Source organism: Dama dama, chromosome 20 (assembly GCF_033118175.1).
Source record: "Dama dama isolate Ldn47 chromosome 20, ASM3311817v1, whole genome shotgun sequence".
Lineage (NCBI taxonomy): Eukaryota > Metazoa > Chordata > Mammalia > Artiodactyla > Cervidae > Dama > Dama dama.
Window position 1 is genome coordinate 18,483,864 of NC_083700.1, and position 27,729 is coordinate 18,511,592.

The following is a 27,729-nucleotide window of genomic DNA, read 5'->3' on the forward strand; positions in this document are numbered from 1 at the left end:
TGCACAGCATTGGGTAAAGAGGGGGTAGGGCTGGGTTGGGACGTGGCTGGAAGGTTGAAGGGAAGGTATGACACTTGTTTCCTTCTGTGGTGACAGTGGCCAACTTGACCATCTGGACTGGGAGATCCTGAGCTGGGGTGAGGTGAGGGGCAACTGAGCAGTGGGGTCTGGGGTCATGGGGGAGGAGATGGTCCAGGAGATGAGCCCAGGGGACCCAGAAGAGACTCACAGTTTCTCTGCTTCTCTTTTTTGTTATTACTGAATGAAGAAGTTGAGGCCCAATTAAGGCCCAGGACTGTCTGATGCCCAGACTTCTGGGAAGGTCAGGTTGGGAGGGGGGAGGGGGAAGAAGCACGCAGAGCACTGACTCGGAGGAAGACTTTATTTCACCCCCATCGCCCTGCCCCACAGCGAAGGCAGCCCTGAGGCTCTAGGTGGGCAGTGGCTGGCCTCCTGATTAGTGGCTGTGGCCGTGACCGTGGCCATGGCCGTGGTCGTGGCTGTGGCCGTGACCTCCGTGGCTGTGATCGGAGCCACCCTGGCTGGGGCATGGGCCCGAGTCACCCTGCCCGAAGCCTGGCCCGTGCCTGTGGCCGTCTCCTGGGGGTGCGGTCTTGTGCATCTCCTCATGGGAGGCTACCGTCAGCTTGGCCACCAGCATAATGAACTCCTCGAAGCTCAGCTGCTTGTCCTGGTTTGTGTCCAGGTCCTCCATGATCTCGTTGATGGCTTTGTCATTCTTCTTCTGCTTCTGCAGGTGGGAGACATGGGGCGTCAGGGCTGGGTGTGGCCAGGGTTGGGGACGGGGAGGAGCACTGCAAGTGACCCAATGGCAGAGGCACAGGGACACTGGGCTTCTGGGCCTCAGTTGCAGCATCTATTAGCCATGGTCTAATTCCTTCTGCACACAACCCGGGCACCACGATTCACTCCCTTATACAGGAGAGGATCCGAGGTCAAGTGACTCGCCCAAGGTCACGCAGTAAGTACAGCGATGTCTCCTCACTGGGTTCTTACAGCAATTATAGAGAGACTTGGAATCTTCCCTGAGGAACACCTGAGAAAATGGTTTTGCAGAGGGTAACTAGCTCGTGCAGATTGCCAAGGCTTGGGAGTGGAAGGGAGGACACCCACGTTACGATCTGACGCAGAGCCTGGACTTGTCCCTTTCTCACCGCTTCGGTCAGCATCAAGCCCTTCTCTCCCCTCCCTCTCCAGGCTAGTGACCCTCATTTCAGCCTGTAGGGTGGGGAAGCATCTAAGGGAAATGAGATGGTGTGATAAGTGTGCAAGGAAGGGCATGAGGGGAGGATCCAGGCCCCCCTGGGTTCCAGCTCTACTCCCCACTGGCTGGGCAGTTTTGCTGTCTCCTCTTGCAATGCTTCACCAGGATCTCCTCTTCTGTATGTCTGCCATTGTCCTGGCAGAGCTCTCACTCCTGAGCAGACCCCGGGCAGGAGCCTGGCTTTCCCTCCTGGCCTATCTGCTCTGCATGTCGGGGGTGGTGGATGGGGTGGAGTAGGAGTCACACAGACGACAACCTTGCCCACACAACCTCTTGGCTATATCGCCTCTTGTCCCCCCTGACCCAGAGTCTGGCTTGCTGAATTCTGCCCCTGCGGGGAGCTATCAGTGTCCCCCGACTCTGTCCACTGTAATTCTCCACCTTACCAAGGTGGGGAGGGGCCCCAGGCAGGGCTGGCCACCTATTCTGGGCTATCCTGCTCCAGGAATGGAACTGAGACTGGGACTTACACGTCCCGCCCTTCTGAGCACAGCACCTGTGTCCCCCAAGTCACCAAATTTGTAAAGAAAACAAAAAGATCCAGTGGAATGAATCTTCCTTTTCTTAGAGCTGCCAGATCATTTTCAGATCAGGGAAATAAATTAACATGTTATGGAGTGCTTTGTCCACTCATGCTGGGCTGGGTCCCTTCCCAAATGCTGTTTATTTGTTTCCTCCCAGAGAGCCTATGGATTAGAAAAGTCCTCTTGGGTCTTCTAAGTTCATCTGATGCTTGCAGTCTCATTAGCTTCCTTCCAAGGGTCGTTGTCACTTGGTTCCCATAGCCCCTTCCCAACACTCAGGTTTCAGCTCAAAGGTCCCTTTGGAGGGACCCTTCACGTACTTAACTAGTTACCTCTCTCCTGCCCAGTCCACATTGCCCACAGCACTCTATTGGCAGTGGATCTATCTGTGTTCCTGATTGGTCAACATGTTTGCCACGTGCCTCTCCCCTCGAGACAGTGGGTCCCTGTTGGCCACTATGTGCCCTGCCTGGGACAGAACCTAGCACGCTGCACAAGCTGTCTGTTGGTGCCACCTACTGTGGACCACCTCTAGTGACAGGGTCCAAATCCTGCTCCAAACACGGAGCCCACTGCCTTTGGAGGCTGGGTTGAGGGTCAGGAACATTTTCCTTGATGGTTGCAGATTGTATCCCCATTCTCCATCCTTAGCCCAGACTGACTCAGGTCTGCCAGGAATCCAGCCTTACCTTGAGAAAGTTTGGCAGCTCTTTTTTCACCAGCTGTTTGAATTCTTTCTGCATCAGGGTGTCCGGGTGCCCTAGTCGTACGGAGTAATGGTGAAAGATGTTGATGATGGTTTCTATGCTGCATTCCATTTGTGACATTTGGTCCGTCATCTTCCTGCCTTCTGTTTGAGCAATGGAGCAGGGTGCTTAGAAGACTGTCAAGCTTTCTTGACCCTCCTACTGTCTGCACACAGGAATGAAGAGAAAAATACAGAATGAAAAGAAATTGGGGACTGCAGCTGAACTGGGAGATGACCCAGTTCCAGACATGAGAGGAATGGCTTATAGAATGTCTAGGGAATGCCCCAAAAGAGAGCCTTTGAGGATAGCAGAGCATGACCTAAGAAAAAGGGAAGGAAGATTTAAAATGAGCAGTCAATCAAGGAGGGCTTCCAGGTTTGAAAGGAAGATGGGTAAGGGGGGTGAAGAGTCAGTGAGCAGGCTCCGGCCCCGGCAGAGCTGGTAGCTCACTTACCCAAGCCAAGGAGCCAAGCAGAAGGGTTTGAAAGCAAGATGCGGGCCCAGTTTTTATACACCACTGATCCAGACAGCCCTCTAGCGTGAAGATTGCTTCATGGGTGAGCCTATGTGGTAACCCCAGGCTGGGATGTTTCACTGCCAGGAAGGGGGCTGGGCCAGGACAGGAAGTGTTCACAGAGCTCTTTTTGACTTTTTGTGAAATTCCCAGCCCTGGCCTGGAGCTGGTTTGGGAGGAAGCTGGTTGCTTAGTCCACTTCCTCCACCCCACACCCCTGTCCCCGCTGAGTGAGGTGGGAAGCACTCTGCCTCTCTTCTGGGACCCCTCTCTCAACAACCACCGAGGCTGTGCTTCCCATCTGTGATAGCCAGGGGCTGCTGGCGGGCCGAGGACCCCTGAGGTGGCCAACCCACTCCGGCTCCCCATGCGGCTGAGCCTTCCTGCGCCTGTCTGACTCTGGCTCTTAAGAGGGCGAGGGGTCTGCCTCCATTGTTCAAGCTGATGGAGGAAGTGCAGACAACAGCCTGAAGCCATCCTGTGCGGTTCCCTCCTCAGTTAGGAAATCTCTGTTTCAGGCTATCGGGGCAAGTTCGCCAGGGTGCCTCTTGTGTGTGCGTCCACAGCGCCCTCTGCTGCCTCTATCAGGGCACGTTTCGCTCTGGACCAAGGATCCGAGACCCAAGCTTACAGGAACCAGAGACCCGGAGCCAAGGGGTGAAGCCGTGTGGGCTGAAGAACCCAGAGCACTGTCAGAAGTGTGACTTGTGGCAGCAGACATGGGGCCTCAGGGTTGCAGGGACCAGAGCGTGGTGGGGACTGTGGCAAACCAGAGCATTCTTCACTTGAAGGGGCCGCTGTTACTCATCCTCAGGGGAAGGCAGCCACGTGAGAGAGTGGATCTTTTGTTAATGGACCTCCCAAAGGTTCAGGAAATCTGATTTTTTCTGTGAAAACTCTTGCTTATAAGATTCGTCAACTACTTTTAAAGGAAAATAAAAACGTTAACTAGGAAACACGGTATGTGCTGAACAAAGCATGGTTGCAGGCCAATGCCTGAAGTTCCTGTCTTTCAGGTCTCTCTCCTCCATTCTGCTGAGGTTCCCCAAAGCAGGGATGTGGCCTGAATCACCTCTGCGGTTCCAGGATGGAGCAAGAGCCTGCTCGGTAGGTGTAGAATGAACAGTTGTTGAATTAATAATTGCAGGAATGCACAAATAAATGGGGAAATGAATGAGTGTGAAATGCACACAGGTCTGTTGCCCTGTGACTTTCTGCAGAGATGTTGGCTGGGATCGTGCAGTGTGGGTTAGGACGGAAGTGACTGGGTGGGAGTAGGGGAGTAGGGTCAGTGGTTGGTGGAGTGAGCAGCTGGACAGGGCTTCGAAACAGGAGGGAGTCCACACGTGGGGGTCCTGCTTTGGCAGTGAGTTCCCTCATGACAGAAGGCGGTGGCAGGGGACTTCCCTGGTGGTCCAGTGGCTAAGACTCCATGCTCCCAAGGCAGGGGGCCTGGGTTTGATCCCTAGTCAGGGAACTAGATCCCACATGCCACAGCTAAGAGTTCGCATGCCACAGCTAAAAGACACTACATGCTCCAGTGAAGATCAAAGATCTCATAACTAACAGCCTGTACAGCCAAAAAAAAAAAAAAAAAAAAAAAGGCCTTGGTTGACAGACCTCATGGTTCCAGGCTAACCCAGGCCTGGGTGAGGCCGAGGCTGAGTTGCAGAGGCCGTGACCTGGGCAGGCTATTTTTGGCCTGGTCAATAAGTGCCCAGATCCCACCCAGCCTCCTCACTGCCAACTAAGGCCAGAGGTTGGAAGGAAAGGGTGGTGGGAAGTGGGGTCTTCTCCTAGAGGAACATTCAGAGCCTCCTGAGTGGGCATGAAGAGGGACAGTTTTCCTGGTTTTGGACGGTGGGTATGGCTTCCTCAGCTGTGTTAAAAGCACACACGCCAACAAGGGAGCAGGCAGACGCTCGGCAGCTCTAGACCTATCAGTGAGCTTGGTCCCCTGAGGCCACGACCAAGAGGGGTCGGTATCCTTACCCCTTCTTCAGGGTTCCCAAGTCTTAATCCTTTCCCCTGACTCCCTCTTGCTGTCCTCACTCATAATCTCTGTGATTTCTGGGAAATTTTCTTTCCCCATTTTCTGTTCCCTGGCTCCCGTTTTTCCGGTCCTTCTCCTCTCCTATGTCTTGGGGAACCTGGTTTTTGTTCTCAGCGTGTCCCTGAAGTTCCAGATCCTTCCAGAAATTCCTGATGAATATCTCCATGTGTCCCTGTTGACCTCCTCTGCCTGGCGGGAACCCCTCTGACACAGGAAATAAAGGGCTGTCACATTATCACCACGTTGGCATTCTAATGGCTGGCCTTGGGGCCCCTCTCCCTCACTAGCTTATTAACTCCTTTTACTCATCCCTGGGTGATTAACTGTCATCTGAGAGGCATCTGATAAACGTTTGCAGAGTATTACGTGACTGACATGGCTTTGATAGAAACTACGCTGAGAAGATGATCATTTCCTGTAATTAAGAAATTGTGCAGCTCGGGAAAATGCAGAGAAGGAAAATAAGGAAGTGGGGAGGGGTGAAGGAGATGTGGAGATAAGGGAGAGTCCGCGGGTGAAAAGGTAGCCTGGGATGATCAGAGTTCGTGCTGCCCCCTTGTGGCCCACCTGTGTCAGGACAGCCTGCTGCGTTCCTTGGGCCCTGATTCTTAACCTTTCGGTTTTCAAGGCCCTTTCACACTTCACAGATTATTGAGTGTCTAAAAGAGTTTTTGTTTATATGGGTTGCATCTACTATTATATACAATATTATACAATTTAAAATACTTATTAATTCACTTAAAATAGTATCAGTAATCCCCTTATCTATTAACATATTTTTAAAGTAAGAAATAATTATATTTTCAAAAAAAGCCTAGTGAGAACAATGATATCATTTGTTACATTTTTGCACACCTCTTTAATGTGTGGCTTATATGAAGACAAATGGACTTTCCTACGTCTGTAATCAGTTTGTTGTATGTGTTGTTTTCTTTTTCTTTTCTTATTTAAAATTTATTTTTAATTGAAGGATAGTTGCTTTACAATATTGTATTGGTTTCTGCCATATATCAACATGAATTAGCCATAGGTATACATATGTCACCTCTGTCTAGAAGCTCGCTCCCACCTCCCTCCCCATCCCAGGCCTCTAGGTTTTTACAGAGCCCTGGTTTGAGTTCTCTGAGTCACACGGCAAATTCCCATTGGCTCTCTATTTCACATACCGTAGTGGATATGCTTCTATGTTACTCTCTCCATTTGTACCACCCTCTCCTTCCTCCCCACCCCACCCCACCCCATGTCCATTGTTCTCTACCTGTGCATCTCCATTGCTGCCTGCGGTTAGGTTCATCAGCACCGTCTTTCTAGATTCCATATGTGTGTGTTAATATATGGTATTTGTTTTTTGTTTGAAGATATGAAGACAATCAAACCTCACACAGATAAGTAGTTGGAAAGAGGAGAATATATTAAGAGCCTTTAAAAGTTGTTGTTGAAATGGCAAACCACTCCAGTATTCTTGCCTGGAAAATCCCATGGACAGAGGAGCCTGGCAGGCTATAGTTCATAGGGTCTCAAAGAGTCAGATATGACGGAGCCTGCTGCTACGTCACGTCAGTCGTGTCTGACTCTGTACGACCCCATAGGTGGCAGCCCACCAGGCTCCCATCCCTGGGATTCTCCAGGCAAGAATACTGGAGTGGGTTGCCATTTCCTTCTCCAGACTGAGCCTACACTCATATAAATACAATAAAATTTGTTGTGAATGTCCTTCTTTGATAATTCACCAAAACTCAACAAGCAGACGTTTTGAAAGGGTTATCCTAGAATCTCAGACCATATTAATGAATTCTTTGTTACATTAGAATTCATTGTTCTATCACAAAATATAAATCGGTCTCCTATGATTCTGTAACAATATACTGGTCATTGGAAAAGATTGATTCACTGGGTTATCCACATCTTCCAAATGCTGACACATTTCATTACCTAATATATATACATATGTAAAAATCACACTTATTGATATCACAACTGATCTCATCAAGAAAATCTTTACGTTTTGAGAGACTGTCAAACTCATGGTGGCAGAGCCAAATTTTTCAAAGTTTAATTTTTGCTTGAAAGTTCCAGTTTTATTACACTAACACAGCCTGTTGGTTTTCCTTGAAGTAAAAGTTTAACTCTGTTCATTTTCAAGATAAATGTCTGCCTTGTATACTGTAGCATGAGTATCCATAATTGAGCTGCTATTTGTTCTTTCAAGTAAAAATGGTGTTTCTATGAAAAAAGTGGCTAGCTCACCTTACCTTTCAATCATGCAAGTGCTTTTCCTTGAGACAATCATGGTTGAGATCTAATAAAATGAATAGCTTTCATTGCTTTATCAAGAACATTTCTCAAGTGAAAAACATTTTTGTTTTGAAAGAATACAGCATGAGGAATACAGTGACTGCTAGTGCAGTTTGCTGCCACCTCCCCAGTTGCCGCTAAGACACTAATAGTCTGACCTGCTGTGGTTCTAAGGTCACTGGTGTAAATATCAGCAGAGTGAGGAAGGGGAGGATCTGGGGATACTTGGTTGGTGGGAGGCTTCTTGTGGTGGGTGGTTCAGGGTATATTATTATGGACTGCAATGTTAAATCATGACTGGAAATAGTCATGACCTCATGGAGCCCCTGCAGGGTCTTAGGAACCCCCAGGCTCCTTGGAACATTCTTCGAGAACCACTGTCTCAGGCAATATGTTACTTGAAGCAGCTCGTGTGTCTGTCTGCTTTTCTTTTTCCTTCCTTCTTTTCCACAGAAGGTCTCTTGGAAGAAGCCAGGCTGGATGTGGGGCCTCCTGGCCCAGGTGAAGAGTGAGACAGGGACCCTCAGCAAGGTAGCTGCTCTGGCCAAGGGGGGTGAGAGATGGGGAGGTGACCAGGGTGGGGCTAATACTGGCTATTAGCAGGCCAGTTAGGATTTTGGTCCTAAGCGCACAGAACTAGAGAGAACTGCCTGCTCTGCTGTTTTCCCCCTCCTAACACCCTCTGTCCAGAACAAGTTTTTTCCCTCAGGGAGCCCCTCAGCCTGTTAGTCTCCAAGAATTTGCTAGTCTCAGGATGGACCTGGGCTCACCTGCTTCCCCTCCTCTCTCAGGCAGCCACCACCCACCCAGTCTCTGCTCAGGGTTCCCACCTCCCAAAGCCGTCTGCAGAATGGAACATTCTCCTCTCCCTAACTTGTTGCTCTGGGGGCCACAAGCCTCCTCTCTGAAAGCTTCACTGTTGGTCAGGCCTGGGAGGTGGAGGCCTGGGAGACAGCCTACAGGTTCAGGAAACCTCCAGGCCCTGCAGTATCAGTCCCCAGGCTACAGGTCTCCCTCCCCCTCATATATCTCTGAGGCTGCTACCACTTGTACCAGTGGCCCAAGATGAGATCAGGAAGGCCCCCACTCTGCTTCCCACCATCCCAGGGCCCTTCTTCCCAGCCCTGGGCCTTTGTGGGTCAACAGGGAGAACAGTAGATGGAATTAGGTATTCAAGGGGTCCCTTCGAGGGAGGTTTTCTGGGGACCCCGGGCCTCAGGGTGACTCCATAGCTTCACCAAGGACAACCTGTCCAGATTTGCGGTGTTCCCTGAAAAGGGTCCATTCAGTCGTCTCAGGAGGCTGCTCCACCCATGGAGAGATGGGAGCCCCTGCAGGTCCCCATGGAGACACATGTCCCATTGCATGCACACAAGGTGTCATGTGACGCTTCCTCCACAAAGACTCAAGGGCTCCCGAGACCAGAGCCTCGGACTGTGGAGGAGACGTGGAACATGTGAGGTGATAACTGTGGCTTTGAGCTGAGAGTGGCTGAGGGGCTGGAGTATCCTGGCTTGTGGGAGGCTTCTTGGGTGGGTGACAGTCTGATGCAGAGGCGGGGGTGGTGGGTGAACGGTCCCCTTGGCCACAGAGTGGGAATCAGCTCTAGTGATAAGGACATGTGTGCATCACCTCCTGGGATGTACTTTTCTACTTTATCTGCCTGCTGCTGGTGGGGCTGATGGAAAGGGGTGGGAGGTGGGGGTTGGGGAGCAACCTCCATCCAGAACCTTCAGACTCCTGGAGCAGATCGGTCCCCACAGGCAGAAAGTTCCCAGAGGTCAGGACGTGACCCCCAGGTCCCACAGGCACCCCTGGGTTCGCCAGGCTTCCTGGGAGCCTTGGGCAGCCGCACCCTTTCCCAGGGAGGAGGTATCTGGGATTATTCACAGGGCGGGTCCCTGCTGTCAACACCTGTCTGGTCTTGATTCTTCTCGGTGCTGTGGACTATAGAGGGAGCCGCTCAGAGCCTGGCCCTCCTCCTCGCCCTCTTTTGTTAGGGCTCCTGGCCTTTCTCTCCTCTCTGAAAAGCCAGGGCCCAGTCTCCGTTCCCGGGGAGAGAGTGCCCTCTAGTGCCTGGGAGGGTGAAGGCTGAGGCGGAGGGCAGGGCCAGAGGCCAGCCTGAAAGGAGGCCCTGCCAGCCAATGAGGGGTGAGCCGGCTGCAGCCTGACCTGTGGAGCTGGGAGAGCAAGGGACCCACAGGTATTTCTGAGTGTGTGTGTGTGTGTGAGTGTGTGTGTGTGTGTGTGTGTGTGTGTGTGAGTGTGTGTGTGTGTGTGTGTGTGTGAGTGTGTGTGTGTGTGTGAGTGTGTGTGTGTGTGTGTGTGTGTGAGTGTGTGTGTGTGAGTGTGTGTGTGTGTGTGTGTGAGTGTGTGTGTGTGAGTGTGTGTGTGTGTGTGTGTGTGTGAGTGTGTGTGTGTGTGTGAGAGTGTGTGTGTGTGTGTGTGTGTGTGTGTGTGTAGCTGTGTTTCTTCTTCTTTTTTTTTTTTTTGAATCTGTGTATTGATATCTTTTATCTGTGTTGGGTCGTTCTTTTTTTTTTTTTTTTTTTATTATTTTTTTTTTTTCCAGTGGGTTTTGTCATACATTGATATGAATCAGCCATGGATTTGTGTTTCTTCTTGAGAAGCCCTCTCTTATCAGAAGGACTGGACTCCACCAGATGGAGTGTAAAGATCAGGATTTTTGCTCTGCTCTGTTAATAGGCCCCTCCCCCTCCTCAACTCTTACATCCCCTCCTCTTCCCAACCGCAGTCTATTCCCAGCTGGGAAGAAATTCTCTGCATTAGACCCATCGAAGTGAGTTTGTATTTTTCCATTCTGCTACCCCTAGTCCCTGGTAGCTCAACTGGCAAAGAATCCGCTTGCAGTGCAGGAGACCCTGGTTAGATTCCTGAGTTGGGAAGATCCCCTGGAGAAGGGAACGGCTACTCACTCCAGAATTCTGGCCTGGAGAATCCCGTGGGCAGAGGAGCCTGGCTGGCTACAGTCCATGGGGTCGCAAAGAGGAGGACACGACTAAGCAACCTTCACGTTCACTTTCACCCCTGGACCTTACAGCCCTCTTCTATGAGTGGGGGTTAGCAAGCCTAGATTGCAGGCTTGGTGCGAGGATTAAATAAAGCACGTGTGAGTGTCTCCTCAGGCCTCACACACGGTGGGCACTCAATGAGATCTGGTTGCCCAGGGAAACAGGATGGGGGTGTTTCCTCATTCAATGAGCACCTGACCTGTGCTGGGGACCCAGAGAAGCCTATCCAGGTGCTAGCCTTCAGGAGGGCAGATGGGGCCATGCAGTAGGGTGGGTGCCCCGTTTGAGGGGTGAGCACAGTTGGGGTAACCATCATTGTCTTTCGTAGAGCCGAGATCTCTCCTGTGTCCTGGAATCACGTGAAGATGCTGTGGTGGCTTCTTATCTTCTCCACTCTGGGTCTCGGGGCCTGGGGTGAGTTTTCTTCATTGGCTTAGACAGTAACTAAGAAAGATCATCCTACAGTCTCATAATAGGAAATCTTTAAATGCCTGCTCTTTGTTAGGAGGATGGTAGGAAGCCAGAGTGGGAGGACAGCTTTGCATTTAGAGCACAGAACTTGGAGTCCATAGACCTGGATGCAAATCCTTGCCCTGCCTCCAGCAATGATTTTAAATAAGTTAGTCACCTCTTGAAACCTGAATTTTCCCACCTGAAGACTGACACAAGGTTATGATCTATATTTATTGTGAGAATAGAATGGGAAAATGCACTGCTGGAAGGACTTAGCACTTGAGCAATGGGGCAATGATTCTATTTGCAATATTATGTCAGCCTATGACTGGGGTTTATGGTTGTCAGTGAGAGAAAGTTCCTTCAGGGTGGGAATCTGTTGAAATCCCCAGAGTCCCTCCCACAGGAGCATGGACATAGCAAATGCCCCCAGAATTAATCCCAGAGGAACTGACTTGATTTGTGCAGAGAATTCCAGTCCCTTCTGGGCACAATCTGTCCCATTGCTTCCATTAGGCAAAATGCATACAAGGAAAGACTTTGTGGTTTTGAAGTGCCTGGATGCATTTCCAGGTGGTTTTTGTTGATTTTGCCAATTGTGTGTGGAGATGTGGCTCATGAGAAAAGGACAATATTTCCGACCCCCTGCCCTTGTCTGTTTAAAACTTCCTGGGAGGTTACCTGGAGCTGGTGTTGGAGAAAACCACGCCTCATGGTACTGCTGGAGGTGGTCCTCTGGCCCCATAGGGCTTCCTGAAAGGACTCAGAGATCTGGGGAGGCAGAGGGTTGTGGAGAGGAGCCTGAGCCGCTGCCACGGAGAGGACTGGTACTGGGGCTCTCTGAGGGCTGATGCGAAATGGAATGTTCCTTTACAGGTGATTCCTCCTGGGATAAAACACAAGATAAACACCTATTCGAGGGGCTTCAGGACTTGCTTGGCAACATCTCCCAGCTCACTGAAAAAGACAAACGGGGTCTCAGTGGTGAGGAGGTTTGAGGACCAGCTGGGTTTCTCTTGGGACCAGGCGCTTAATGGTGGGATGGGGTGGTTGGGGCTAAGACACAGGAATACCTCCCTGGGTTGTCTTAGGCCTTGGCAGGGAGGGAAGGGGGGAAGGGGAAGTGGGAGTGCTGCTGGGAGGGGCCAGAAACCCAGGAAAGGGAGGTGCAGTCTGTGCGTGAAGGACCCCCTAGCCTGAGGTTGGAGACTCACACTTTGCCCTCAGGAGTCCCCGGACTGAAGGGGAGTCACGGGCCCTGCCTGGAGGGCCCCCCAGGTTGAGGAGGAGATGCCCCGCTCCAGGAGCGCTGGGAGCAGGGCGAAGGAAGCAGAGTCCCGGAGGAAACTGTCAGTGGGCTTGGAGCACTTGGAGGGCAGTAGCGCTGGGGAAAAACTGAGAGGGGCCCCTGAGGGCTTTTCCTGGGTCAAATGGTGACACGAAAGGATTCCTGGAGCAGAGCGGGGAGGGACCCTCAATCAGAGAAGGTCATCCAGGTGTGGGGGCCAAGCACCTAGGCTGCTCTGGGCGGGTGCAGTCCCTGCATTGGAGTGAGTAGTGAAATGGAAACATGGAGGCAAGAAGAGGAGGCTGTGCCCGCCTGCCCACAGAAGGCCTCCTCCTGCAGCCCTTCTGCAGCCACCACGGGGCAGAACTGGCCTCGGCTGGCACGTGTGGCCCAGGGGCCCGAGGTGGCAATAGTGGAGCAGGGTGTGCCTAGGGACACCTGCATGTCCCCTGCAGGTGTGTCCACCATGGTCTCTCGCAAGCAGTGGGGGGCAGACGCCGTCGGCTGCAGTGCCCAGCTGGCCCTGCCGGTGGGCTTCCTCATCACGCACCACGTCCCTGGGCTGGAATGTCACAACCAGACCTCGTGCAGTCAGAGGCTGCGGGAGCTGCAGGGCCATCACGTGCGCAACGGCTGGTGTGACATAGCCTACAAGTAAGAGGCTGGGCTGGGGGCATTGACCCAGTGCTGCTAAGGGTGCCTCCCTCGCCCCTTCTCTTCTCTAACTCTTTCCCTCATTTTCTGGGTTGTGGTTGTACCTGGTTAATAATGAATGCAATGAAAAAATATCCTATAAAATTCCAAAGCCTTTGAAATTTTCTGTGAGGTTCTTGACTTTGAGCTCTCTTGAAAGGAAGCAAGGAAGTTTAAGTGATGACTCTACTTTCCGTTCGCCTCCTAATGGTTCACGCAGCACATCCCAGGTTAGGAATGGCTTCCCCATCTGTGGGTGCATGGGTGCGTTTGCCCCATGACAAAGTGTGAGGTTGGCTGGGCGGGTGTCACCACCTCCATGTTACAGACGGGGGCACCGAGGAAGGGATCGAGGTCACATTGCTGCAAAGTTGTGGCCCAAGCCCCTTTGCCCTCTGATCCTTCCACTACAGTGTGCGTCGGGGCTTCCACCTCAATGAGGGAGGCATCCTCTTCTTCCCCTGCTGGTCACTCTAGCGGGCCCTCCCAGTGCCCAGCACCCAGTTCCTCAGCCCACCTCTGACTTCAGTTCATTGTGGACGATTCCTGTGTGTGGGAATGGCTTCCCACCTCAAGAGCACCTGCATCTCTCTGCTTTTCTGCTTCAGGCTTTCGTCCAAGTCCCTGACAGTGAACCCCCTGGAGGGCAGGCTTTGTGGCTAACTTCTTAGTCTCCAGCCGTATAAAGGGACATTTTTAAGTACTTCTCTCCTTGAAAAGTCACATGTCAAGGAGCGGGGTGCCGAGCCCCGGGTGTCCATGGGGAAGCCAACATAATCCTTCACACTTTGTCGAGTTTCTTCCTGTTTCACTCCCCTGGCCCCTTCGGTCTGGCTTCTGGGGTCTCTTCCCAAATAAACTGACTGCGTCCACATCCTTGTTTGAGGTGCTGCCTCCTGGGAAGTCTAGGTAAGAGGTTACCCTGGCAGAGAGAAATCACACACACAGCCTGTGTGGAGATCACAGACATGCAGCATTTTGGAAGGAGGAGGAGAGCCATGCTTGAGGAAATGTAGAGGCTGAGAAGGATCTTATGCTGTTTGGTTGGGTCTGGGGGAGCCTCTGGGTGGCAGCTCCAGGACCCCTTCCCTTTCAAGTGTGCAGGATGATTTATACAAAACCCAGCATCTGAACTGGGGATGGGGTGAGGAACACGGGAGTGGTCCTTCTAAGGATGAGTGTAAGTCACCATGTCTATCCATTATCTCAGATGAATCCATGCAAATTCCCTCTAGTGAACTTGGTTTGGCCCTTCTCCCTTAGGAGGCTAGGCTGGGGTTCCTCTTGCAGGGGTGTGCCTGGGGCCAGCCACCAAGCCTGGATTTCCCTCTCCACAGCTTCCTGGTTGGGGACGATGGCGGGGTGTATGAAGGTGTTGGCTGGAATGTCCAAGGTGTGCACACCCAGGGCTACAACAATATTTCCCTGGGCCTCGCCTTCTTTGGCACCAGCAAAGGTAATGGTCACCCCAGCTGTTCGTCTCCGTAGAGTTAGCTAGTTCTTTTTCTCACGCTGTCTCTCCACCCTCCTCACACTGGTGATGACACACCCTCTCCTGCAATTCTCCTCTCCCCTGACTTCTGTGAACGGTCTTCCTCCTCCTGCTCTGGCTTCCTCCCAGCCTCCTCGCCCCCTGGCCACCCCTCTCCATCCTTCCTCCCGCACCCTGGTTCTGCTCCCGCTCTAGTCTTAGGAGGATCCAGGCTCCAACTCTCACTCTTGCATCAAAGACTAGAACACCTTCTCTCTAGCCCAGATGCTTCTGTAGTATCAGGCCTTGATTCTGGCTAGCCACTACCTCCTTCCATCTCTCTCTGTCTCTCTGAGATTTTCTGTGCAATTTTTAAAAGCCATGTTGGGGCTCCAAACCCCAAGTCTCCTCCATGGTCCTCTAGTCTTATTGCCACCCTGCCCACCTGCATCCCAACATACATCTATTGAGTTTCTGAATGTTTACAGTTAATAAGTGGGCTTCCCTGGTGACTCAGTGATGAAGAACTCACCTGCAGTGCAGGAGATGAGGGTTCGATTCCTGAGTTGGGAATATCCCCTGGAGAAGGGAATGGCAGTCCATTCCAGTACTCTTGCCTGGGAAATCCCATGGACAGAGGAGCCTGGCAGGCTACAGTCCATGGAGTCTCAAAAGAGATTTTGCGACTAAATAACAACAACAGTTAGCAAACATCTAGTTTCTCATGGCCCCCTCCCAATATCTTTTGAGATGGCCCAGATAAGTTTCATGACGACTATTACAGTGTGTACAGCTTAAGTTTCAGAGAGGTAAGTGACCCAGGTGACATAGTTGTAAGGAGAGGAATCAGAGCACAAGCTCATCCCTTCCATTTCTGCTCCAGGGAAGCTTCCAGTTTGCCAGAGGAGTCTTGATGTTCAACTTGGTTGGTTTCCGTGACCACTCTTTGCCCCTGGGTGTTACCTTGTGAGCTGTGGGATCTTGAGCTCAGTACTTCTTGGGAACCTCAAGTTCCTGTTTATGAACAGTGGGGTTCATCATAGCATCTGCCTCACAGGCTTGATGTGAGGATTACAGCAGTCACTGCAGACAGAGGGGCTGGCACATGCCTAGAAGGGCCCTAGTGATGGGAAACCCTCACGCAGTCAGGGGGCGTTAGTGAGCACGGGGTTGCCATTCTGCTCTTTCCCAGGGAGACAGATAAACGAAGTCTGGGTGGGTCTTTGGGAAAGGTCTTTCCAGTCACCAAAGCTCTGTCCAGGCGGACCTTTGAGTTCCCAGCTGTCTGACGCTCAGGATGAGCCTGTGTCCCTTCCTCCCCCTCCAACAGCTATGCGGGGGCTGGCAGGACATCTCGTCCTCCCCCACAGAACTCTGCAACTCAGGCCAGATCGAGGCTTCCTAAGGATCACTGTCTTTCAGGCCACAGCCCTAGCCCTGCGGCCCTGTCAGCCATGGAAGGTTTGATCTCCTCTGCTGTCCGCAAGGGCCACCTGTCACCCGTGTATGTTCAGCCACTCCTTGTGAAAGGAGAGAGCTGCCTGTCCCCTCAGCAGAATGCAAGTGTCAAGGAAGGTAAGACTTTCAATCTTTATTTTATTTTATTTCATTTATTTTTATTAGTTGGAGGCTAATTGCTTTACAATACTGCAGTGGTTTTTGCCATACATTGACATGAATCAGCCATGGATTTACATGTGTTCCCCATCCCGATCCCCCCTCCCGCCCTCCCTCCCCGTGCCAGTTGGATGCATGAGACAAGTGCTCAGGGCTGGTGCACTGGAAAGACCCAGAAGACTTTCAATCTTAAAAAAAAAAATTTTTTTTTTGGGCAGTGCTGCATGGTATGTGAGATCTTAGTTCCCTGACCAGGGATCAAACTCATGTTGCCTGTTTTGGAAGTATGGAGTGTTAATCACTGAATCACCAGGGAAGTCTCTAAGCCCTTGAGTCTTACTGGACCTCCCTCCAGATTCACTCCCACTCACTTTCAAATGCCATTGGATGTGACTTTTTCTGTCAGGCTCTCACTGGAGTTGTTCTTTTTTTTTTTAAATTATTTTTTATTTGGTGGAAAATTGCTTTACAATTTTGTGTTGGTTTCTGCCATAAAATAATGTGAATCAGTCATAGTTATATATATCCCTTCCCCCCTCCCACCCCTCTAGGTCATCACAATGTGCCAGGCTGGGCTTTCTGAGTTATTTAGCAACTTCCCGCTGTCTATTTTACCAATGATAGTATATATATGTCAATGCTACTTTCTCAATTTGTCCCACCCTCATCTTCCCCTGCTGTGTGTACAAGTCTGTTCTCTACTAGGTTCATCAGTACCACTCTTCTAGATTCCATATATATATGTTACTATATGATACCTATTTTTCTCTTTCTGACTTACTTCACTCTGTATAAGAAGCTCTAGGTTTATCCATCTCACTACTACTGATTAAGATTCATCACTTGTTATTGCTGAATAATATTCCATTGTATAAATGTACCACAACTTTTTAAAAAAATACAAATTCATCTGTTGATGGACATCTAAGTTGCTTCCATGTCTTGGCTATTGTAAATATTGCTTCAGTGAACATTGGGGTACTTCTCTCTTTTATAATTGTGGTTTTCTTGGGGTATATGCCCAGTAGTGGAATTTCTGGGCCATGTGGTAGATTTATTCCTAGATACTTAAGGAATCTCCATACTATTCCATTTGTTTCCTGTAGTGGCTGTATTTATTTACATTCCCACCAACAGTGCAGGAAGGTTCCCTTTTCTCCATACCTTCTCCAGCATTTACTGTGTGTAGATTTCTTGATGATGGCTATTCTGACTGGTATGAGTGATACATCACAATAGTTTCGATTTGTGTTTTTCTCATGAGTGATGTTGAGCATCTTTTCATGTGTTTATTCGCCATCTGCATGTCTTCTTTGGAGAAATGTCTGCCATTTTTTTTTTTTTTTTTTAATTGGGTTGCTTGTTTTTCTGATATTGAGCTGTATGAGCTGCTCATGTATTTTGGAGGTTAACCCTTTGTATAGGAAACAGTGGAAACAGTGGCAGACTTTATTTTTTTGGACTCCAAAATCACTGCAGATGGTGACTGCAGCCATGAAATTAAAAGAAACTTGCTCCTTGGAAGGAAATTTATGACCAAACTAGACAGCATATTAAAAAGCAGAGACATTACTTTGCCAACAAAGGTCCATCTAGTCAAGGCTATGGTTTTTCCAGCAGTCATGTATGGATGTGAGAGTTGGACTATAAAGAAAGCTGAGCCCTGAAGAACTGATGCTTTTGAACTGTGGTGTTGGAGAAGACTCTTGAGAGTCCCTTGGACTGCAAGGAGATCCAACCAGTCCATCCTAAAGGAGATCAGTCCTGAATAATCATTGGAAGGACTGATGTTGAAGCTAAAACTTCAATACTTTGGCCACCTGATGCAAAGAGCTGACTCATTTGAAAAGACCCTGATGCTGGGAAAGGTTGAAGGCAGAAGAAGAAGGGGGCAACAGAGGATGAGATGGTTGGATGGCATCACCGACTCAATGGACATGAGTTTGAGTAAACTCTGGGAGCTGGTGATGGACAGGGAGGCCTGTGCTGAAGTCCATGGGGTCACAAAGAGTTGGACACGACTGAGCGACTGAACTGAACCGAACCCTTTGTCAGTTGCTTCATTTGCAATTATCTTCTCCCATTCTGTGGTTTCTCTTTTCATGTTGTCTATAGTTTCCTTTGTTGTGCAATAGCTTGTAAGTTTTATTAGTTTCCACTTGTTTATTTTTGTTTATATTTCCATTAATTTAGGAGGTGGGTCCGAGAGAATCTTGCTGCAATTTATGTCAGAGTGTACTGTCTATGTTTTCCTCTAAGAGCTTTATAGTTTCTGGCCTTACATTTAAGCCTTTAATCCATTTTGAGTTTATTTTTGTGTATGGTGTTAGGAAGTGTTCTAATTTCATTCTTTTACACGTAGCTGTACAGTTTTCCCAGCACCACTTATTGAAGAGGCTGTCTTTTTCACTGGAGTCCTCTGATAGGCAACTGGTCACCCAACTCTCTGAAACCTTAGGGCTGGCAAACCTTGCGAGGGCCCCTCCAGGTCACCTACTTGTCCCTCGGATTCCTAGAATGATAGAGCCATGGTGCTCTGCATAGTCTACTGTGTGTTCACTCATTTCTACATCGGTTATTTACGGAGCACCTGCTCGTCACTGAGGATGTACCAAGAAAGCAAACACACAACAGCCGTGCCCTCATGAGGTTTCAATCAAGATGGCAGAGAAGCACAGTAAGAACACAAACACGTAAAATAGTTGGCATGTTACATGGTGAAATGGTGACAAGTGCTATGAAGGGAAAAAAGCCTGGCGAGGGATAGGACATACAAACACAAAGCGCAAATATACCTCTTTCTGAATACAAAAATTATCAATAGAAGTGCATTAGCAGACCAAAGAGCTTAAGGGATTACTTGTATTGACTTAAAGGAAGAGTTTAAAACAACTCAAGGAAGATTAAAAGCAGATTTGGAGTTTAACAAGCAGCGACCTCAAAACCAGTACAGTTAGAAGGGAGTTTCCTGGCGGTCCAGTGGTTAGGACTCTGTGCTTTCGTTGCTGGGGGCCCCGGTTTGATCCCCGGTTAGGGAACTTAGATCCCACAAGCCATATGGTGTGGCCTAAACAAACAGTATAGTTAATAGGCACTATTAACCTTTTCTTGGACTTAATAGAATTTTAAAGAAAATTGGAATTTTGTGTTAGACCTTGGAGTGAATTTAATCTCTGCCTTTGGATGGTGTCGTCTGCCAGTATTAATAATTGCTTACACTGACAGAGTTTTGTGGACAAGTGATTCTTAAAGACGTGTTTTCAGATGAAAATTCAATTGATTTCTCCAAAAAGACCCTGTTACACACACACACACACACACACACACACACACACACACACACACACACGTACACACACATGACAGTTGTTCCGATAAATTAAGTACACTTTGCAGTAGGGATAAAGCATCCATGTCCCCTCAAGATCAACATTCCCATTGTCCTTTGGGTTCTGATTTTTGGGGTTGTAACTGGTGATTCTTGGCTCCTGCATCTTGGAAGGCAATTCTTGTTCCCAGATGGGCCACCGGGAGCTGCTGGGCTCTCCAGGTCCATAGTCACGGTCAGGGCAGGATGCCAAGAGGGTGGGCGGGATGTTCAGTAGCAAGGTGGGTGACCTGAGCGGGCACAATGAATCCTCACATACATGTTTTTGCCCCACTGCAGCTTGCCCACTTATTGTGCAGCGGTCTGCTTGGGATGCCAGGGAGGCCCACTGCTCCAAGATGAACCAGCCAGCTCAGTATGTCATCATTATCCACACCATGGGGCGAACCTGCAACAAGTCTGATGAATGCCGCGTGCTGGTCCAAGACATCCAGTCCTTCTTCATGGATAGATCAGACTCGTGTGATATTGGGTACAAGTAAGTGTGCCTGAGGCTGTGAAGGCTTCTCTTCCCATGGGGGTGTATACTGAGCCTGTGAAAGGAGTGGGAAGAGGAGCTAATATTTACTGAGAGCCCAGCATAGGAGAGGCAGTCCTTCTCACTCACAGATTCCTCACCAAGCCCTGGGTGGGCCTTATTTAGGATGTAGCTAAACAGTGGTCATCTCCCTTGGGCATGTTCTCAAAATGTGTGTCTTTATTATTTTAACTGAAGTATAGCTGTTTATAATGTTTTGTAAGTTTCAGGTGTTCAGCAAAGTGGTTCAGTTTTATACATACATATATATTCTTTTTCAGATTCTTTTCCCTTATAGGTTATTCAGTTCACTTCAGTTCAGTCGCTCAGTTGTGTCTCACACTTTGAGACCCCATGGACTGCAGCATGCCAGGCTTCCCTGTCCATCACCACCTCCCAGAGCTTGCTCAAACTCATGTCCATTGAGTCCAGGATGTCATCCAACCATCTCATCCTCTGTCGTCTCCTTCTCCTCCTGTCTTCAATCTTTTCCAACTTCAGGGTCTTTTCAAATGAGTCAGTTCTTCACATTGGGTGGCCAAAGGATTGGAGCTTCAGCTTTAGCATCAGTCCTTCCAATGAATATTCAGGACTGATTTCCTTTAGGATTGACTGGTTTGATCTCCTTGGGACTCTCAAGGGTCTTCTCGAATACCACAGTTCAAAAGCATCAATTCTTCAGTGCTCAGCTTTCTTTATGGTCCAACCCAAATATACGTGACTACTGGAAAAACCATAGCTTTGACGACATGGACCTTTGTTGGCAAAGTAATGTCTCTGCTTTTTAATATGCTATCTAAATTGGTCATGGCTTTTCTTTCAAGGAGCAAGCGTCTTTTAATTTCATGGCTGCAGTCACCATCTGCAATGATTTTGGAGCCCAAGAAAATAAAGTCTGTCACTGTTTCCACTGTCTCCCCATCTATTTGCCACGAAGTGATGGGACCAGATGCCATGGTCTTAGTTTTTTTAAAGTTGAGTTTTAAGCCAACTTTTCCACTCTCCTCTTTCACTATCATCAAGAGGCTCTTTAGTTCCTCTTTGCTTTCTGCCAAAATGGTAGTGTCATCTGCATATCTGAGGTTATTGATATTTCTCCCAGTAATCTTGATTCTAGCTTGTGCTTTATCCAGCCTGGCATTTTTCATGATGTACTCTGCATATAAGTTAAATAAGCAGGGTGACAATATACAGCCTTGATATACTCCTTTTCCAATTTGGAACCAGTCAGTTGTTTAATGTCCAGTTCTTACTGTTGCTTCTTGATCTGTATACAGATTTCTCAGGAGGCAGGCAAAGTGGCCTGGTATTCCCATCTCTTTAAGAATTTTCCACAGTTTGTTGTGATCCACACAGTCAAAAGCTTTAGCATAGTCAATGAAGCAGAAGTAGATATTTTTCTGAAACTCTCTTGCTTTTTCTATGATTCAATGGATGTTGGCAATTTGATTTCTGGTTCCTCTGATTTTTCTAAACCCAGCTTGAACATCTGGAAGTTCTCAGTTCACATACTGTTGGAGCCTCGCTTGGAGAATTTTGAGCATTACTTTGCTAATGTGTGAGATGTGTGCGACTGTGCGGTAGTTTGAACATTCTTTGGCATTGCCTTTCTTTGGGATTGGGATGAAAACTGACCTTTTCCAGTCCTGTGGCCACTGCTGAGTTTTTCAAATTTGCTGACATATTTACTGCAACACTTTAACAGCATAATCTTTTAAGATTTGAAATAGCTCAAATGGAATTCTATCACCTCCACTAGCTTTGCTCGTATTAATGCTTCCTAACACCCATTTGACTTCGGACTCCAGGATGTCTGACTCTATGTGAATGATCACACCATCATGGTTGTTTGGGTCATGAAGATCTTTTTTTTGTATAGTTCTTCTGTGTATTCTTGCCACCTCTTCTTAATATCTTCTGCTTTTGCTATCTGTTAGGTCCATATGATTTCTGTCCTTTATTATGCCTATCTTTGCATGAAATGTTCCCTTGGTATCTCTAATTTTCTTGAAGAGATTTCTAGTCTTTCCCATTCTATTGTTTTCCTCTACTTCTCTGCATTGATCGCTGAGGAAGGCTTTCTTATCTCTCCTTGCTATTCTTTGGAACTCTGCATTTGGATGAGTATATTTTTCCTTTTCTCTTTTGCCTTTAGCTTCTCGTCTTCTCTCAGCTATTTGTAAGGCCTCCTCAGACAACCATTTTGCCTTTTTTGTATTTCTTTTTCTTGGGGATGGTCTTGATCACCACCTCCTGTACAGTGTCACGAACCTCCATCCATAGTTCTTCAGGCACTCTATCAAATCTAATCCCTTGAATCTATTTGTCACTTCCACTGTATAATCCTAAGGGATTTGATTTAGGTCATACCTGAATGGTCTAGTGGTTTTCCCTACTTTCTTCAATTTAAGTCTGAATTTGGCAATAAAAATTCATAGTCTGAGCCACAGTCAGCTCCTGGTCTTATTTTTGCTGAGTGTATAGAGCTTTGCCATCTTCGGCTGCAAAGAATATAATCTATCTGATTTTGTTATTGACTATCTGGTGATGTCCATATGTAGAGTCATCTCTTGTGTGTTGGAAGAGGGTGTTTGTTATGACCACACAATATTAAGTATAGTTCTCTGTGCTATAGGGTAGGTCTTTGTTGGTTATCTCCTTTATGGACAGTAGTGTGAGTGTGTGTCCTTTTGAAAGGTCAGATATTGACATGATGGAGACCAAGGCTCTGCTGAAAAGGTACTATAGGACATCAAATGCAGGGAAGATTGTAAAACCTGTAGAAAGGAGCATCTAAAGATTATGCCTTTTTCACATAATCACCTCCCACTCCTCAGCTTAGGCTCTGTCTCTCAGTTCAGCCCCAACCTGAAGTTTGTCTCCCTCATGTTAGACTCTCCTTTGCATCTGGAAAGTATCATTCTCCTTGGGGAGGACATCTTTCCTTACACAGGAAGATGAGGTGACGGGGAGCAGCCAGAGAAGAAGCAACTGGGAGAGTGCAGTGAGACAGAAGCTAAGAATGTTTGAAGAGGTGGGAATTGGCAGGGCCTCTGGAACAGAGAGGTCAGGGAAGGCAAGGTCAGGGAAGTGTTCTCCTGTCCAGATAGTACCTTTGGATTTCTCTAACGGCAAAGTCTGTAATCCTTTTATAAAGAACACACGGACCTAACAGAAGAGTGGAGACTTCTTGAATGATGCTTTCAGAGACTGAAGATAAGATGTTTGGGGTTAGATACTATCTAATATCTTGGACTTAGCATCTGAACAACAACAACAACAACAAAGTCCTATCAGAAACAATTGCACAGAATTTTAAGTCTTAGGGTGGGTCTCTACTAACCCAGATGGCTTATTTGTGCACGTGAATCAAAGGAGCCCTAATGGAGCTGGATTTTAGTCCCTACTTGTCCCCAAGCCCAGGACAGCTATGTGCAGGGACTCTGCTTTAGAATGGATTTACTGCTTGATATGTACTCCTGGGCTGACTGCCTCTCCTCTCTCCAATCCCTGGTAGTAACATCGTTTTCAAGGTAGGAGGAAACTTTTCCTCCAACATCTATTACCTATCAGGATGTGTTTTGCTGGGCCGTGCTATGCAGAATTATTCCCAGTAGGAGGAGGGAATGGTGGGTTTTTTTTTTTTTTACCAAGATCAGGAGCCCAGCAAGGGGAATAGGTGGGTCCAGGTGTGGGTTCATGGTCTTTCTGGATGGCAGCTGAACCAAGGAAGTAGATGGGTTAGTCCTGGGACAATGTGTCAAGTGAGAAGAGGGAAGTTAAGGTCGCATCCTGAGGAAACCCCCATATGCAGGGAAGAACATAGGAAGATGAGGTGATGAGGAGCAACCAGAGAAGAAGCAACTGGGAGAGTGCGGTGCAATGGAAACTAAGAATGTTTGAAGTCAGGGATTGGCAGGGCCTGCCGAACAGAGAGGCCAGGGAAGGCAAGGCTGGGGAGGTGCTCTTTGTTTGTCCTTAGTCGTGGGGAGGCGTAGGTCATCTGTGGGCAACAGTTTCACTGGTGAGGTAGGGCTGCAGGGGTTGAAAGCTGTCACTCTTCCTAGTCTGTGAGCTACCTGCGACGGTGGTGCTGTGCCGAGGGCCACGGGCTCATGAGAGAGGATTGTTGTTAAGAATTTTGTCATATCATTGGTAGGCTGAGATCAACCACGGTTGGATATCAATAAAAGCTATAGATCAGGGTTGCGGTCCATGTCCCCTGCCCATGAGAGCTGGCTGACCAGCATGACACTGGCAAGGACTCTTTTTTTGTTACACAGTGTTTAGAACTTGATAAGCTAATCAATGTCTGACGAGTAGACAAGAATGAATGAATGAATGGGACAGTCTCAGAGTGCGTCTCTTTCATGCCCTTCTCCATCTCCCCTGGCTGTCTTCTAGCTTCCTTGTGGGCCAGGATGGCATCATCTATGAAGGAGTAGGCTGGAGTGTCCAAGGCTCCCACACCCCCGGCTACGATGACATTGCCCTGGGCCTCGCCTTTATGGGCACCTTCTCTGGTAAGTGGATGCTTCGGGCAGTAGTGGTCATTGTGTGGTATTTGAGGGAAAGCGTCAGACGTGGAAGACAGTGGTGTCAGACACAGGTATCATCTTAGTGGCTGTGTGTGCTGGATTTAAATGGCAGCCCACTCCAGTGTTCCTGCCTGGAGAATCCCAGGGATGGAGGAGCCTGGTGGGCTGCCATCTATGGGGTCGCACAGAGTCGGACACGACTGAAGCGACTTAGCAGCAGCAGCAGCAGCAGTGTTAGATTTACCCAGCTTCAGATTTAATGTTGAACTAATTCAGTGTGACAGGTGGCCTCTGAGACAGAATTCCACCCTAAATTTACATCTTTCACACCCAAACAAATGCCTCTCTCTTCTGATATCCAAGACACATTAGACAAGGAAAGAAGATCTTTGTGTATGTTTCTGATAAGTTTTACCATGACATCCATGTGTGGACACTTGCCTTATTTGCCAAACGCACAGATGAGCCCTGTCTCTGCATCCAGAGTGCACGCTGAGAATTGCCATTGATCAGAGTTTGTTTAAGCTCAGGGGCCTTTTGTGGAATCTCTGGGAGGAGAAGGCTATGTCACTGGGGGCTAATACTAAATTGGGCCTTGGATAGGGGAAGGTGTGAGCCAGGAATATGCCTGGAGATGATGCTGGTCATGTGAAGGTGAAGAAAACACTACATGGCTAATGCAGGATTGTTCAACCACAGCATTATCGACATTTCAGGTCAGATAATTCATTGGTGCTGAGGAATCTAAAGTCTTGACTTGGTTTTCTGTCTGTAAAGTGGAATATACCAGTTTGGTGGTAAAGGTGGGTTAGGGGGATCTAGGAGTGTGTCCTGCCCTGGAACAAGCTCGGGAATCCTATAACTGATGAGTCCACTGTGTTTTGCAGGTTCCCCGCCCAATGCCGCAGCACTGGAGGCAGCCCAGAACCTGATCCAGTGTTCCGTGGTCAAGGGGCACCTGGTCCCCAACTACCTGCTGCTGGGGCACAGTGATGTGACCAACGTTCAATCTCCTGGGCGGGCTTTGTACAACATCATTAAGACTTGGCCTCATTTCAGACACTAGGGAGCCCCATTTTCTCCTAAGACCATCCCCTTCCCCAACCCCACCTGCTGGTCCGCCTCTTCCTCTCCATTCTGATTCAACACCTGTGTCCTCTCCTTGCCAACCCCATCCTGTCCCTCCAGTCTCAGGTTAGTATGGTCATTTCCTGCCAGCATCTCCCAGAGTCCCTTAAACCCTGTGGTTGGATGCTCCCAGCCCTCTGAGTCTGGGCCCAGTCTTTCTCTTTCCCCACCTTCCTCTCCCTGCCACCCATGTCTTCAGCCAGGCGAGCTTTCTTGTCCCCGGCGCACACCCCTCTCCTGGTGTGCCTTCCCCTGCCGTCTGCCTGGCAGCCCCAGCCTCACACGTGACCCAGGTCAACGTCCCAGCCCCTCCTCTCTGTTCACACACTGGCTTGCCCTGATTTGGATGCAGCCCTTATTTCAGGGCAGTGATTGTTTACAGACATTCTCTCCACTGGGTTGTGAGGTTGCCCAGTTTAATTCATGTCTGTGTCTTCAGTTCTTCAGCAGTGTCTAGAATTCAGAAGATAAGCAGATATTTATTGGAGAAATGGATGAATAAAGGGGAGTGGACCAAGTCCCTGCTCCCCTTTCCAATTTGCTGGACATACCCTCTTTGGGCAAGATTTGCTGGACCTCGGACAGTCCCCCATCCTGCCAGCATTCTCTCTGTTCCATTCTTTTCCGATCCGAGGCTCAGAACTGGCTCTGGTTGCTTGTTTCTAATGGCGGCTGTGTCTCTAGGGTCCCATGTCCCCATCCTCCCACACCCCTGTGAGGACAGGACCGTGTACTACTCCAGGCCCAGCCCAGGCTGTCTCCACACAGGCCATCCAGCACCTCCCCACATAGGAGATGCTCATAGATAAAAAAAACTATAAACTAGCACCTCAGATCCAGCTAAAAGTATCAAGAAAATCATGTAAGATAGGAAAGAAAAATTAACTAGAAGTGTAAAATAGGAGAAATCGGGTAATAGAACTCATGAGAGAGTAAGAAATATAGTAACCATTTCAGAAATGACCAGGTAAAAGAAAGAAGATAAAAAGTCAATGCACATAACATATAATACCTTAGAAGAAAACGAAGATCAAATGAAGGAAAAAATTAAAAATCCAAAAGAAATAAAAAACAAGAGTAAAACAACTAGAGGGAAAGTAACCAATATAGTTGATAAGCAAAGAAGTTACAAGGTATATATAATTGAAGTCCCTAAACAAGAAAACTAAAATAAGGGAATAGGACAAATACTAAAAACTAATTCTAGAAGACCTTCCTGAAAAAAAAGTTTTGAAAATTTGCTTTTACTTTGTTTTGTATTTAAAAAGAATGACTCACAATGATGAATTACAGGGTATATTAGGCTAATGGGTTTTCAATAAAACATTTCCTTTGGGCATTCAGGATAAAAACCAAAAATGTGACAAATGAGAGAGAAAAATGTCATCAGACTTTTTGACAACATTTTCAGCTAGGAAAAAATGGAAGAATATATTTAAAATATAAGGAAAAAATGTGATAATGTGATCCAAGGGTTTTATATTCAATAAAATTGAGTTTCAAATACAAAGGTTACAAATATGCTCTCATCAACATGTAAAAACTCTGGGAATATAGTCTCATGAACCCTTCCTTAGGAGTCTACAAGATAATGACCTCAAACAACCAAAATAAGACATTGATATAATGACCAGAGATGAATATTAATGTATGTATGTTTGTAAATTAAGACTAGATGAGGATTATCAAAGTGAGAGTATAGTATGTAATGGTTGTGAGTGCTAACAATGTAGCAGATTACAGAACTGAAAAAAATGTGGAAGGAATGAGAAGAGTGTCTGCAAATTAACTTTTAATCTATTTAGTAATTATATTGTTGGTGCTAATCTTTGTGTTATTTTTATATGAAAGTTTACTGTGAGATGTGGGATCAAACAAATGAGCTAATATGTGATATTATAATTCCATCATCCCCAGTGTTTTTGAAAGTAAGATTCTCAGGGTGGAAAAAGGAGATGCAGACTAACCTAGAAGAGGTAAAGTAATATACCAGAGCCCTGGATTTGAATTGAAAATATAAGGATAAACTCATGAGGTCCTTATGAACTCATGAAGTGTTTCATCTTAACATTTTTAACCACTGTCTTGTGAAGATGTCTGGAAACTCTGATCAATCCAGTAGCAATAAGTTAGCATAAGATTGTGAGCTGAAATTACAATATCCCAATAAAAGAAATCAAAAGT

The 27,729-nt window shown here is 47.9% G+C and overlaps 2 protein-coding genes across 10 annotated transcripts; one reads left to right on the forward strand and one right to left on the reverse strand.

The window, feature by feature from the left end:
- Positions 1–364: 364 nt before the first annotated feature.
- Positions 365–3,137, reverse strand: S100A9 (S100 calcium binding protein A9). Its single transcript, XM_061120796.1, has 3 exons — positions 3,013–3,137; positions 2,499–2,721; positions 365–751 (listed from the first exon to the last, which is right to left on the reverse strand). Exons 2-3 carry the CDS (start codon positions 2,646–2,648, stop codon positions 458–460), a joined length of 444 nt encoding a protein of 147 aa, XP_060976779.1. The 5' UTR covers positions 2,649–2,721; positions 3,013–3,137; the 3' UTR covers positions 365–457.
- On the forward strand, positions 758–27,729 carry PGLYRP4 (peptidoglycan recognition protein 4). Of its 9 annotated transcripts, XM_061120790.1 has the most exons (13): positions 758–982; positions 4,089–4,179; positions 7,874–7,951; positions 9,452–9,623; positions 9,993–10,090; positions 10,781–10,866; positions 11,782–11,889; positions 12,649–12,847; positions 14,224–14,342; positions 15,780–15,932; positions 19,642–19,840; positions 24,284–24,402; positions 25,305–27,729. In XM_061120790.1, the coding sequence occupies exons 6-13, from the start codon at positions 10,818–10,820 to the stop codon at positions 25,481–25,483; spliced, it is 1,125 nt and encodes a 374-aa protein (XP_060976773.1). In that variant the 5' UTR covers positions 758–982; positions 4,089–4,179; positions 7,874–7,951; positions 9,452–9,623; positions 9,993–10,090; positions 10,781–10,817; the 3' UTR covers positions 25,484–27,729. The 9 variants fall into 9 exon arrangements, with proteins under 9 accessions (XP_060976773.1, XP_060976770.1, XP_060976771.1 ...); XM_061120787.1 differs by lacking the exon at positions 9,993–10,090; XM_061120789.1 differs by lacking the exons at positions 758–982; positions 9,993–10,090 and adding an exon at positions 3,086–3,115.

Coding starts and splice junctions, on each gene's coding strand:
- PGLYRP4 (XM_061120790.1), top strand. CDS start 10,818: ATGCTGTGGTGGCTTCTTATCTTCTCCACTCTGGGTCTCGGGGCCTGG. Junction 10,867..11,781: donor TCTGGGTCTCGGGGCCTGGG/GTGAGTTTTCTT, acceptor GTTCCTTTACAG/GTGATTCCTCCTGGGATAAA. Junction 24,403..25,304: donor CTTTATGGGCACCTTCTCTG/GTAAGTGGATGC, acceptor TGTGTTTTGCAG/GTTCCCCGCCCAATGCCGCA.
- S100A9 (XM_061120796.1), bottom strand. CDS start 2,648: ATGACGGACCAAATGTCACAAATGGAATGCAGCATAGAAACCATCATC. Junction 752..2,498: donor AGCTGCCAAACTTTCTCAAG/GTAAGGCTGGAT, acceptor TCCCACCTGCAG/AAGCAGAAGAAGAATGACAA.